Source organism: Lathamus discolor, unplaced genomic scaffold, assembly GCF_037157495.1.
Source record: "Lathamus discolor isolate bLatDis1 unplaced genomic scaffold, bLatDis1.hap1 Scaffold_56, whole genome shotgun sequence".
Taxonomy (NCBI): domain Eukaryota; kingdom Metazoa; phylum Chordata; class Aves; order Psittaciformes; family Psittacidae; genus Lathamus; species Lathamus discolor.
Window position 1 is genome coordinate 89949 of NW_027069378.1, and position 14426 is coordinate 104374.

Here is a 14426-nt window from a genome sequence, read left to right on the forward strand (position 1 = left end):
GAGGGGGTAGGGGGTGTTACTGGGAAGTGGGGGAGACCCCAGTATGGCCCCATTACAGCCCCCAGTATGGCTCCAGCATACCCCAGTACAGCCCCAGTGTCCCCCAGTATGGCTCCAGTATCCCCCAGTATGGCCCAGTATCCTTCCCAGTATCCCCAGTATAGGACCCCAGTATCCCTGCCCCACTATGGCCCCAATATGCCCCCAGTACAGCCCCAGTATGGCTCTAGTATGCCCCCCAGTGTCCCCCCAGTATGCCCGCAGTATCCCCCCAGTATAGCCCCAATATCCCCGAGTATAGCCCCAGTATCCCCCCCAGTTCAGCCCCAGTGTCCCCCCCAGTATAGCTCCAGTATGGCCCCAGTACAGCCCCAGTATCCCCCCAGTAAGGCCCCAGTATCCCCCCCAGCATAGCCCCAGTATCCCCCCAGTACAGCCTCAGTTTCCCCCAGTATCACAGTATCCCCCAGTACAGCCCCAGTGTCCCCTTAGTATAGCCCCAGTATGGCCCCAGTACAGCCCCAGTATCCCCCCCAGTATGGCCCAGTATACCCCCAGTACACCCCAGTACAGCCTCAGTATCCCCCCAGTATGGCCCCAGTATCCTCCCAGTATGCTCCCAGTATGGCCCCAGTATACCCCCCACTATCCCCCCACTACAGCCCAGTATCCCCCCAGTATGGCCCCAGTACAGCCCCAGTACCCCCCCCAGTATGGCCCCAGCATCCCCCCCCCTATGCCCCTCATTCACCCCCAGCCTGGCCCCACTGCTCCCCCCAATGGCACGCACACATGCGTGTGTGTGTGTGTGTGTGTGTGTGTGTGTGTGTGTGTGTGTACGCCTATATACATGTATGTACACGTATGTACACGTGTGCACACGTGTGCACATGTGACCCGGGCCCCGTCACGTGGCTCGGACGCCCCGTGCACGCGCGTGGCGCGTCACGTGACCGCCGCACGTGTGTCCCGTGGGTCCCTTCCTGGCTTCAGGACTGACCCAACTCGTGATGGGGTTGGGGGGGGGGGGAACCCAAACCCTTCCCTGATCCCTTTATATCCATTCCCTTCCCCCCCCCCACCGGGGTATCCCGGTCAGAGGGAATGGAATGGGATGGGGATGGGGATGGGATGGGGATGGGGATGGGGATGGGATGGGGATGGGGATGGGATGGGATGGGGATGGGATGGGCAATGGGATGGGATGGGCAATGGGGATGGGATGGGCAATGGGATGGACACAGCTGGGTCTGACTCATCCCGGCCGCATCCCTCCCCATCCTAAGGAGCCGCCATGGTCCTGGTGCTGCTGCTGCTGGGTGAGGCCGGGCAGGGCGGTGCGTGGGGCAGTGCGTGGGGCACTGCATGGGTACTGCATGGGTGCTGCATGGGTGGTGCATGGGGCACTGCATGGGTACTGGATAGGGCACTGCATGGGGCACTGCATGGGCGCTGTATAGGGCACTGCATGGGTGCTGCATGGGGCACTGCATGGGCGCTGTATAGGGCACTGCATGGGCGGTGCATGGGGCACCGCATGGGTACTGGATAGGGCACTGCATGGGCGGTGCATAGGGCACTACATGGGCACTGCATGGGCGGTGCATGGGGCACTGCATAGGGCACTGCATGAGGCAGTGCAGAGGGCAGTGCATGGGGCAGTGCATGGGCACTGCATGGGGCACTGCATGGGCAGTGCATGGGTGGTGCATGGGGCACTGCATGGGGCACTGCATGGGGCACTGCATGGACGGTGCATGGGGCACTGCATGGGTACTGCATGGGGCACTGCATGGGTACTGCATGGGTGGTGCATGGGGCAGTGCATGGGCAGTGCATGGGCGGTGCGTGGGGCACTGCATGGGGCACTGCATGGGTACTGCATGGGCGGTGCGTGGGGCACTGCATGGGCACTGCATGGGGCACTGCATAGGGCACTGTATGGGCACTGCATGTGTGCTGCATGGGCACTGTATTGGCACTGCATGGGCAGTGCATGGGTGCTGCATGGGGCACTGCATGCACACTGGATGGGCACTGCATGGGCTCTGCATAGGCACTGTATGGTCAGTGCAGGGGGCAGTGCATGGGCGCTGCATGGGCACTGCATGGGGCACTGCATGGGCACTGCATTGGGCACTGCAAGAGCACTGCATGGGGCGCTGCACAGGGCACTGCTTGGGGCACTGCATGGGCAGTGTATTGACACTGCATGGGCACTGCATGGGGCACTGCAATGGGCACTGCACTGCACTGCACTACACGGGCACTGCACACAGTGGGGATATGGGGCACCATGGGGGGGGCAGGTGCAGGGCACTGGGAAGGGGTCTGGGAACTGGAAGGGCACTGGTCATGGGGCACTGGTTACACTGGTCACACTGGTCATGGGGCACTGGTCATGGGGCACTGGTTACACTGGTCACACTGGTCATGGGGCACTGGTCATGGGGCACAGGGCACTGGTCACACTGGGCACTGGGTACTGGTCACACTGGTCATGGGGCAATGGTTACACTGGCATGGGTCACATGGGGCACTGGTCATGGGGGCACTGGGTACTGGTCATACTGGGCACTGGTCACATGGGGCACTGGTCATGGGGCATGGGACACTGGGCACACTGGGCACTGGGCATGGGTCACATGGGGCACTGGTCATGGGGCACTGGGTACTGGTCACACTGGGCACTGATCACATGGGGCACTGGTCATGGGGTACTGGTTACACTGGTCATGGGGCACTGGTCACATGGGGCACTGGTCATGGGGCACTGGGTACTGGTCACACTGGTCACATGGGGCACTGGTCACACGGGGCACTGGGTACTGGTCACACTGGTCACATGGGGCACTGGTCATGGGGCACTGGGTACTGGTCACACTGGTCACATGGGGCACTGGTCACACGGGGCACTGGGTACTGGTCACACTGGTCACATGGGGCACTGGTCATGGGGGCACTGGGTACTGGTCACACTGGTCACATGGGGCACTGGGTACTGGTCACACTGGGCACTGATCACATGGGGCACTGGTCATGGGGCACTGGGTACTGGTCACACTGGTCACATGGGGCACTGGGTACTGGTCACACTGGGCACTGATCACATGGGGCACTGGTCATGGGGCACTGGGTACTGGTCACACTGGTCACATGGGGCACTGGGTACTGGTCACACTGGGCACTGATCACATGGGGCACTGGTCATGGGGCACTGGGTACTGGTCACACTGGTCACATGGGGCACTGGGTACTGGTCACACTGGGCACTGATCACATGGGGCACTGGTCATGGGGCACTGGGTACTGTCACACTGGTCACATGGGGCACTGGGTACTGGTCACACTGGCACTGATCACATGGGGCACTGGTCATGGGGCACTGGGTACTGGTCACACTGGTCCCATGGGGCACTGGTCCCACTGGTTCCTGTTCCCTCCGGGTCGGGGTGTCCGGATGCTGCCCCCCCCCCCCCCCCCCCCCCCGCTGGTTTCCAGTGGCGCTGCTGGGACCCCACAGCTCAGGTACTGGGGGGGGGGGGGGGAACCGGGCCCACAGCTCCCAGGGATGGTCCCCATGGATCCGAGGGCTCCCAAGGGGTCTCAATGGGTCCAAATGGGTCCTATGGGTCCAAGGGGTCCCAATGGGTCCGAGGGCTCCCAATGGGTCCAAATGGGTCCTGTGGGTCAAGGGGTCCCAATGGTCCAAGGGGTCCCATGGGTCCTAATGGGTCCCAGTGTATCCCAGCGATCCCAGTGCAGCATGGATGTTCCCAGTGGGTCCCAATGTATCCCATGGGTCACAGCGTATCCAGCGGTCCCAATGGGTCATAGATGGTCCCAATGGGTCCTGATGGGTCCCAGTTCATCCCAGTGGCCCCAGTACATCCCAGTGGGTCCCAGTACATCCCAGTGGGTCCCAGTACATCACAGTGGCCCCAGTACATCCCAGTGGGTCCCAATGAATCCCAATGGTCCCAATGAATCCCAGTGGGTCCCAATGCATCCCAATGGTCCCAGTACATCCCAGTGAATCTCAATGCATCCCCATGGTCCCAATGCATCCCGGTGGGTCCCAATGCATCCCAGTGGGTCCCAGTACATCACAGTGGCCCCAGTGTATCCCAGTGGGTCCCTGTACATCCAGTGGCCCCAGTGTATACCAGTGGGTCCCAATGCATCCCAATGGTCCCAGTACATCCAGTGAGTCCCAATGCATCCCAGTGAGTCCCAATGCATCCCAGTGTGTCCTAATGCATCTCAGTGGGTCCCAATGCATCCCAGTGGTCCCAGTACATCCCAGTGGGTCCCAATGCATCCAATGGCCCCAGTACATCCCACTGGTCCTGCTGTATACCAATGGTCCCAGTACATCCCAATGCTCCCAATACACCCCAACAGTCCCAATGCATCCCAATGGTCCCAGTACATCCCAGTGGGTCCCAATGCACCCCAATGGTCCCAGTACACCCAGCGGGTCCCAATGCCCCCAATGGTCCCAGTACATCCCAGTGGGTCCCAATGCCCCCAATGGTCCCAGTTCATCCCAGTGGGTCCCAATGCACCCCAATGGTCCCAATGCATCCCAATAGTCCTGATGCATCCCAGTGGTCCCAGTACACCCCAATGGTCCCAGTACACCCCAACGGGGTCCCAATGCCCCCCAATGGTCCCAGTACATCCCAACGGGTCCCAATACACCCCAATGGTCCCAGTACATCCCGAACGGGTCCCAATGCACCCCAATACCCCCAATACACCCCAATGGTCCCAATACACCCCAATGGTCCCAATACACCCCAATGGTCCCAGTACATCCCAATGCTCCAAATACACCCCAATGGTCCCAGTACATCCCAACGGGGTCCCAATACACCCCAATGGTCCCAGTTCATCCCAATGCTCCCAATACCCCCAATGGTCCCAGTACACCCCAGCGGGTCCCAATGCACCCCAATACCCCCAGTAAATCTCAATGGTCCCAATGCCCCCCAATACCCCCAATACCCCCAATGGTCCCAGTTCACCCCAGCGGGTCCCAATACCCCCAATGGTCCCAGTACATCCCAACGGGTCCCAATGCACCCCAATGGTCCCAGTTCATCCCAGCGGGTCCCAATGCACCCAATACCCCCAATACACCCCAATGGTCCCAGTACACCCCAGCGGGTCCCAATACACCCCAATGGTCCCAGTACATCCCAATGCTCCCAATACACCCCAATGGTCCCAATACACCCCAATGGTCCCAGTACATCCCAATGCTCCCAATACCCCCCAATGGTCCCAGTATATCCCAACGGGTCCCAATGCCCCCCAATACCCCCAATGCCCCCCAACGGCCCCAGTCCCCCGCCGCCGCCCCGCCGCCGTCCCTGCAGTTCCTCCCCTCGCCGCCGGGTGCCGCTGTTCCCCCCCCCCCCCCCCCTCCGGTCCCTCACCCGCTGCTCCCCAGCCCCGTTCCCGGTGCGCTTGGCCGGGGGGCCCCGGTCCCTGCGCCGGCCGCGTGGAGCTGCTCCGGGCCGGGCGCTGGGGCTCGGTCTGCGACGATGACTGGGGGCTACCGGATGCGTCCGTTGTGTGCCGGGAGCTGCGCTGCGGAGCCGCCTTGGCAGCCCCGGGGGGGGCCTGGTTCGGGGAGGGCTCCGGTCCCATTTGGCTCAATGGGGTCCGGTGCCGGGGCAGCGAGAGCGGCCTCGGGCGCTGCAGGCACCGGGGGTGGCGGCCGCACGTGTGCGCGCATGAGGAGGATGCGAGCGTCGTGTGCGAGGGTGGGGGGGGATGGGGATGGGGGGGATGGGGGTGGGATGGGGAGGGGGATGGGGATGGGATGGGGAGGGGGTGGGGATGGGGGTGGGGATGGGGGGGGATGGGGGGGGGATGGGGGTGGGGATGGGGATGGGGTGGGGAGGGGGTGGGGTGGGGATGGGATAGGGATGGGGTGGGGGTGGGGATGGGGATGGGGGGGGATGGGGGGGGGATGGATGGGGATGGGGATGGGGATGGGATGGGGATGGGATGGGATGGGGATGGGATGGGGATGGGGTGGGGATGGGGGGGGGATGGGGTGGGATGGGGATGGGGATGGGATGGGGATGGGGATGGGGGGGGATGGGGTGGGGATGGGGTGGGGATGGGGGGTGGGGATGGGGAGGGGGAGGGGATGGGGGGGGGATGGGGATGGGGTGGGGATGGGGTGGGGATGGGGATGGGGGGATGGGGTGGGGGATGGTGGGGATGGGGATGGGGTGGGGTGGGGATGGGGTGGGGTTGGGGGGGGGATGGGGATGGGATGGGGATGGGATAGAGATGGGATAGGGGGGTATACAATGGGATACGATGAAGTGTGGGGGTAATGGCAAAGGGGACCCCGCTGAACGTTGGACCCTGCAGGGCACCAGTTCCAGCCTTTGGAAGCATTGGGAGCTTCGGGACGCTGGCACCGGTGCCCAGCAGCAGGAGGCAGGGATGTGAGGGTGCTGAAGTGCGCAGGTACGGGTCGAGCATCACGGGGAGGGGTCATGGAGATGTGGAATAAGGGAATGGGATGGGGATGGGATGGGGATGGGATGGGGTGGGGATGGGATGGGGATGGGGATGGGATGGGGATGGGGATGGGATGGGGATGGGGATGGGATGGGGATGGGGATGGGTGGGGATGGGGATGGGATGGGGATGGGGATGGGATGGGATGGGGATGGGGATGGGATGGGGTGGGGATGGGGATGGGATGGGGATGGGATGGGGATGGGGATGGGATGGGATGGGGATGGGGATGGGATGGGGATGGGGATGGGATGGGATGGGGATGGGGTGGGGATGGGATGGGGATGGGATGGGATGGAGATGGGATGGGGATGGGGATGGGGATGGGGATGGGGATGGGGATGGGGATGGGGATGGGGAGGGGTGGAGATGGGGATCGGTCCCCTCCATGTCTGGTCTGAGCCATCTCCTCCTTGCTGCAGGACCACGGGTCCGGTGTCCCCAACAGGGACCTCCCCATCCCCATCCCCATCCCTGTCCCCATCCCTGTCCCCCAGCAGCACCCGGGGCCCCGCGGGACAGGGGGGGCTCCGCACCCTCCAAGGCAAAGCCAGGATCGAGCCCATCCGGATCCTCAGGATCCCCCGGCTCAAAGGAGACCGGGAGCCGGGCGGCCTCATCCAGAGCACCACGGGCAAGGCAGGACGGGACCATGGGGCTAAGGTGGGGCGGGAGCCCATTGGTGCCAGCAGGTCCAAGGCAGGGTGGGGTCCCACTGGGACCAATAGATCCAAGGCAGGATTGGTCCCACTTGGGACCAATAGGAGCAAGGCAGGATGGGATCCCATTGGGACCAATAGGAGCAAGGCAGGATGGAATCCCATTGGGACCAATAGATCCAAGGCAGGATGGGGTCCCACTGGGACCGATAAGAGCAAGGCAGGATGGGATCCCATTGGGACCAATAGATCCATGGCAGGATTGGTCCCACTTGGGACCAATAGGAGCAAGGCAGGATGGGGGTCCCACTGGGACCAATAGGAGCAAGGCAGGATGGGATCCCATTGGGACCAATAGATCCAAGGTAGGATGGGATCCCATTGGACCAATAGATCCAAGGCAGGATGGGATCCCATTGGGACCAATAGATCCAAGCAGGATGGGGTCCCATTGGGACCAATAGATCCAAGGCAGGATGGAATCCCACTGGGACCAATAGATCCAAGGCAGGATGGGATCCCATTGGGACCAATAGATCCAAGCAGGATTGGTCCCACTTGGGACCAATAGATCCAAGGCAGGATGGGATCCCATTGGGACCAACAGATCCAAGGCAGGATGGGATCCCATTGGGACCAACAGATCCAAGGCAGGATGGGACCCAGTTGGGAGCAACAGGTCCAAGGCTGGGACCATGCAAGGCCCCAGCCCCAAAGCAGAGCAGGATTTGGCCCCTGGCACCCGTCTAGCAGAGGATGGAGCAGGGGATGCTGGGAGGAGACCGCATCTGCAATGGAACCAGGTCCTGGAGGTACCACGATGAGCACCCATCTTCCAGTGGAGCTGGTTCCGGATGGCACCATGATGAGCACCCATCCTGCAATGGAACCAGGTCCAGATGGTCCCATGATGAGCACCCATCCTGCAATGGAACCAGGTCCAGATGGTCCCATGATGAGCACCCATCCTGCAATGGAACCAGGTCCAGATGGTCCCATGATGAGCACCCATCCTGCAACAGAAGGGCCACATCCTGAAGGTACCCTGAGCAGTGCACATCCTGCAGCAGAACCACGACCAGAGGGTACCACAATGAGCACCCATCCTGCAGCAGAACCAGGACCAGAAGGTACCAGGATGAGCACCCATCCTGCAGTGGAGCTGGTCTGGATGCTACCATGAGGAGCACCCATCCTGCAATGGAACCAGGTCCTGGAGGTACCATGATGAGCACCCATCCTGCAATGGAACCAGGTCCTGGAGGTACCAGGATGAGCACCCATCCTGCGATGGAGCTGGCTCCAGAAGGTACCACAATGAGCACCCATCCTGCGATGGAGCTGGCTCCAGAAGGTACCACAATGAGCACCCATCCTGCAATGGAGCTGGTTCCAGAAGGTACCACAATGAGCACCCATCCTGCAATGGAGCTGGCTCCAGAAGGTACCACAATGAGCACCCATCCTGCAATGGAGCTGGCTCCAGAAGGTACCACAATGAGCACCCATCCTGCAATGGAGCTGGTTCCAGAAGGTACCACAATGAGCACCCATCCTGCGATGGAGCTGGCTCCAGAAGGTACCACAATGAGCACCCATCCTGCGATGGAGCTGGTTCCAGAAGGTACCACAATGAGCACCCATCCTGCAGTGGAACTGGTTCCGGATGGTCCCACAATGAGCACCCATCCTGCAATGGAACCAGGTCCAGATGGTCCCATGATGAGCACCCATCCTGCAACAGAAGGGCCACATCCTGAAGGTACCCTGAGCAGTGCACATCCTGCAGCAGAACCAGGTCCTGGAGGTACCACAATGAGCACCCATCCTGCAATGGAACCAGGTCCTGGAGGTACCATGAGGAGCACCCATCCTGCAATGGAGCTGATTCCGGATGGCACCATGATGAGCACCCATCCCGCAACCAAGCCAGGTCCTGAAGGTACCATACAGAGCACCCAACCTGCAGCAGAAGGACCAGGTCCTGAGGTACCATGAGCAGTGCACATCCTGCAGCAGAACCTGGTCCTGAAGGTACCACAATGAGCACCCATCCTGCAATGGAGCTGGTTCCAGAAGGTACCACAATGAGCACCCATCCTGCAATGGAGCTGGTTCCAGAAGGTACCACAATGAGCACCCATCCTGCAGCAGAACCAGGTCCTGGAGGTACCACAATGAGCACCCATCCTGCAATGGAGCTGGTTCCGGATGGCACCACAATGAGCACCCATCTGCAATGGAGCTGGTTCCAGAAGGTACCATGATGAGCACCCATCCTGCGATGGAGCTGGTTCCAGAAGGTACCAGGATGAGCACCCATCCTGCGATGGAGCTGGTTTCTGGATGGTACCATGAGGAGCACCCATCCTGCAGCAGAACCAGGTCCTGGAGGTACCACGAGGAGCACCCATCCTGCAATGGAGCTGGTTCCGGATGGTACCATGAGGAGCACCCATCCTGCAATGGAGCTGGCTCCAGAAGGTACCAGGATGAGCACCCATCCTGCGATGGAGCTGGTTCCGGATGGTACCATGAGGAGCACCCATCCTGCAGCAGAACAGGTCCTGGAGGTACCACAATGAGCACCCATCCTGCAGTGGAGCTGGTTCCGGATGGTCCCTCATGGAGCACCCATCGTGGAGCCAAGCCTGGTCCAGAAGCTTCCATGCTGAGCCCACGACCTCCGACAGAGCTGGATCCAGATGGTATCAAGCAGGGAACTACTTGGGTGGATGATGATGGATGATGATGATGATGATGATGATGGATGATGATGATGATGATGGTGATGGATGATGATGATGGTTGATGATGATGGATGATGATGATGGATGATGATGATGATGATGGATGATGATGATGGTGATGGATGATGATGATGATGATGGATGATGATGATGATGATGGTGATGGATGATGATGATGGATGATGATGATGGATGATGATGATGGATGATGATGATGATGATGGATGATGATGATGATGATGATGGTGATGGATGATGATGATGGATGATGATGATGATGGATGATGATGATGATGATGGAGGATGATGATGATGATGATGATGATGGACAATGATGGATGATGATGGTGATGGATGATGATGATAATGATGGATGATGATGATAATGATGGATGATGATGATGATGATGGATGATGATGATGATGATGGTTGATGATGATGATGATGATGGATGATGATGGATGATGGTGATGGATGATGATGATGATGGATGATGATGATGATGATGATGGACAATGACGGATGATGATGGTGATGGATGATGATGATGATGGATGATGATGATGGATGATGATGATGATGGATGATGATGATGATGATGACGACGACGACGACGATGGATGATGATGATGATGATGGATGATGATGAAGATGATGATGATGATGACGACAACGATGGATGATGATGGATGATGATGATGATGACAACGATGGATGATGATGGTGATGGATGATGATGATGATGGATGATGATGATGGATGATGATGATGATGATGATGATGACAACGATGGATGATGATGATGATGATGATGACAACGATGGATGATGATGATGATGATGATGGATGATGATGATGATGGATGATGATGATGATGATGACGACGACGACGACGATGGATGATGATGATGATGATGGATGATGATGAAGATGATGATGATGATGACGACAACAATGGATGATGATGGATGATGATGATGATGATGATGATGACAACGATGGATGATGATGATGATGACAACGATGGATGATGATGATGATGATGGATGATGATGATGGACAATGACGATGGATGATGATGGTGATGGATGATGATGATGATGGATGATGATGATGATGATGACGACGACAACGATGATGAAGAACGGGTCCTCTCTGCCTCTTCCCTCCCCAGACGCTGACCTTGTCCCAGGCTCTCCTTGGGTCCCTGCTGCCCCCCCAGTGCCCCCATCACCGCCTCCACCCCAGCCCCACACCGTGGTACCGGCACCTCCAGCCCCCAGCACCCAATGGACCCCCCCAGTCCCCCCCCAGCGCCCCATGGATCCCCCCAGCACCCAATGGCCCCCCCCCGGCCCGGCTCCATCCTTGGCCCCACTGCGCCCATAGGTGTGGGGCAGGATGGGGCCCCCCCCTGCCGGGCCCCCCCCCATTTGGAGGCGCTGCTGCAGGAGGTGCGGGGGGTGCGGGGGGAGCTGCGGGCGCTGGCTCGGGCCCTGCAGCAGCTCCTGGGGCCCCCCCCCCAGCAATAAAGTGGGGCTGGACCCCCCCCAACCATGCTATAGGGTGATGGGATGTGAGCATCAATGGGGGGGGATCGGGGGGGGGATGTGAGCATCAATGGGGGGGTATGGGGGGGGGGATGTGAGCATCAATGGGGGGGATCGGGGGGGGGGATGTGAGCATCAATGGGGGGGATCGGGGGGGGGATGTGAGCATCAATGGAGGGGGGTATGGGGGGGGGGATGTGAGCATCAATGGGGGGGGATCGGGATCCCCACTCGGGCCTGCTCTGCTCCTGCGCGGCCGCTATGGGGCAGCAGCGAGCGCAGCCCCGGGCCCCATGGGGCAGGTGTGGGGCAGGCCAGGCCTGGCCCCAGTCCCGCCCCCCCCCCCCCCGTGGCCTCTCGGTCCCAGGTGCTAATCCCGGAGCAGCTGCCCCGGCCCCAGCCCTGCCCCACAGCGGGGGGGGGAGAGTGGGGCTTGGGGGGCAGCGGGGGGGCAGCGGGATCCATGGGTGCAGGAGGTGTGGGGCAGGGGCACCGATGGGTGCAGGGGGAGTGGGGCAATGGGACCCATGGGTGCAGGAGGTGTGGGGCAAGGGCACCGATGGGTGCAGGGGGAGTGGGGCAATGGGACCCATGGGTGCAGGAGGTGTGGGGCAATGGGACATATGGGTGCGGGGCATTTGGGACCCATGGGTGCAGGGAGTGTGGGGCAGGGGCACTAATGGGTGCACGGGCTGTGGGGTAATGGGACCTATGGGTGCAGGGTGTTTGGGACCCATGGGTGCAGCAGGTGTGGGGCAATGGACCCATGGGTGCAGGAGGTATGGGTCAATGGCATCCATGGGTGCAGGGGGTGTGGGGCAAAGGAACCTATGGGTGCAGGGCGTTTGGGACCCATGGGTGCAGGGGGTGTGGGGCAATGGGACCTATGGGTGCAGGGCGTTTGGGACCCATGGGTGCAGGGGGTGTGGGGCAGGGGCACTGATGGGTGCAGGCGGTGTGGGGCAGGGGCACCCATGGGTGCAGACGGTGTAGGCAGTGTGGGTCAATGGCACCCATGGGTGCAGGGGCGGTGTGGGTCAATGGCACCCATGGGTGCAGGGGGTGTGGGGCAGGGGCACCCATGGGTGCTGCTATTTCGGTGCCCCCGCAGCTGTCCCGATCCCACATTCCCGGGCCCGGCTCCAGCCTTGGGATAGGGCCAGGGCCAAGGACAGGGATGGGGACAGGGACAGGGCCTGGAAGGGGGGGGGGGGGGTCCCCAATGGGGGCACTTGTGGGGTCCCAGCCCCCCCCACCCCCCCCAATCCCTGCCCCATAGCGGGGGGGGGGGGGGGTCCCATTCCCTATCCATGGGTGGGAATGGGATGGGATGGGATGGGGGGGGGGAGGGGATGTGTCCATGGTGCCCCCCCCCGCCCCCCCCCAAGCTGGCTCCTGGCCACTGGGATCATGTCCCCGGAGCAGATGGGATGGGGGGGAAGAGCAGGTGGGAATGGAGGGAGCTGGGGCTGGGAAGGGGGGGGGGGGGGGGGGAAGGGTAGGATCCGGCTGGGAATGCTTGGAGGGGGCAGGGAAAAGGGGGGGGGAGGGGGGGGCAAGGGACCCCCACCCCCCCCCAAAGTGTTCCATTGGGATGTGGGGATGGGGGGCTGGATAATGGGGGGTGATGGAGGAGGAGGAGGAGGAGGAGGAGGATGGATAATGGGGGATGAGGGAGGGATGCGTGGATAATGGAGGGATAATGGATGGATGGAAGGGGACTGCCCCCATCCCATCCCCTGCCCAGCACTACATGCGCTGAGCTCAGCACCATCCCCATCCCATCCCATCCCCATCCCATCCCATCCCCATCCCAATCCCATCCCATCCCCACCCCCATCCCATCCCCATCCCATCCCCATCCCCATCCCATCCCATCCATCCCCATCCCATCCCCATCCCCACCCCCATCCCATCCATCCCATCCCCATCCCATCCCCATCCAATCCCATCCCATCCCCATCCCCATCCCCAACCCATCCCCATCCCCATCCCCACCCCATCCCATCCCCATCCCCATCCCATCCCCATCCCCATCCCCATCCCCACCCCATCCCATCCCCATCCCATCCCCATCCCCACCCCATCCCATCCCCATCCCAATCCCATCCCATCCCCATCCCCATCCCCATCCCATCCCCATCCCAATCCCATCCCATCCCCATCCCCATCCCCAACCCATCCCCATCCCCATCCCCACCCCATCCCATCCCCATCCCATCCCCATCCCCATCCCATCCCCATCCCCATCCCATCCCCATCCCTGCCCTTTCCCATCCTCCCTCCTGCCCATCTTTGGCTCCCATTGGATCGGCCCCAAGCTCCCGGGATTAACGCGGAGCCGGGATCGGGCCGGAAAATCTGAGTCACGGCTCCGGGAGCGGCTCCGGGGTTGGGGGGGGGGGGGGGTGAGAGCCCCAGGAGCGGCCGCTGTGGGGCTGGGACCCCCAGGTGAGGGCCCCGCTGCTGCCCGGGGCCTGGGCTCAGCCCCACTGCGGGGCAGGGGTGGGGGGGGGAATCTGGGGGTGCCCATGGAGGGAGGGGGGTGGAATGGGATGAATGGGATGGACTGGGGTAGACTGGGATAGACTGGGATGGACTGGGATAGAGTGGGATGGACTGGGATGAACTAGGATGAACTGGGATGGACTGGGGTGAACTGGGATGGACTGGGATAGATTGCGATGGACTGGAATGGACTGCAATGAACTAGGATGAACTGGGATGGACTGGGGTGAACTGAGATGGACCAGGATAGAGTGCGATAGAGTAGGATAGACTGGGATGGACTGGGATGAACTGGGATGGACTGGGGTATACTGGGATAGACTGGGATGGACTAGGATGAACTTGGATATACTGGGATGGACTCGGATGAACTAGGATGAGCTAGGATAGACCGGTCTATACTGGATGA

At 61.0% G+C, this 14426-nt stretch overlaps 1 protein-coding gene and 1 long non-coding RNA gene across 3 annotated transcripts; both read left to right on the plus strand.

Moving 5' to 3' along the window:
* Positions 1 to 3539: 3539 nt before the first annotated feature.
* On the plus strand, positions 3540 to 6516 carry LOC136006691 (uncharacterized). Of its 2 annotated transcripts, XM_065664747.1 has the most exons (4): positions 3540 to 4109; positions 4148 to 4954; positions 5049 to 5774; positions 6397 to 6516. In XM_065664747.1, exons 2-4 carry the CDS (start codon positions 4217 to 4219, stop codon positions 6475 to 6477), a joined length of 1545 nt encoding a protein of 514 aa, XP_065520819.1. In that variant the 5' UTR covers positions 3540 to 4109; positions 4148 to 4216; the 3' UTR covers positions 6478 to 6516. The 2 variants fall into 2 exon arrangements, with proteins under 2 accessions (XP_065520819.1, XP_065520818.1); XM_065664746.1 differs by having other exon boundaries at positions 3540 to 4954.
* Positions 6517 to 9775: 3259 nt separating this feature from the next.
* Positions 9776 to 11521, plus strand: LOC136006693 (uncharacterized). Its single transcript, XR_010609236.1, has 2 exons — positions 9776 to 9916; positions 11134 to 11521. It is a non-coding gene; the product is annotated as an uncharacterized LOC136006693 (long non-coding RNA).
* Positions 11522 to 14426: the final 2905 nt, after the last annotated feature.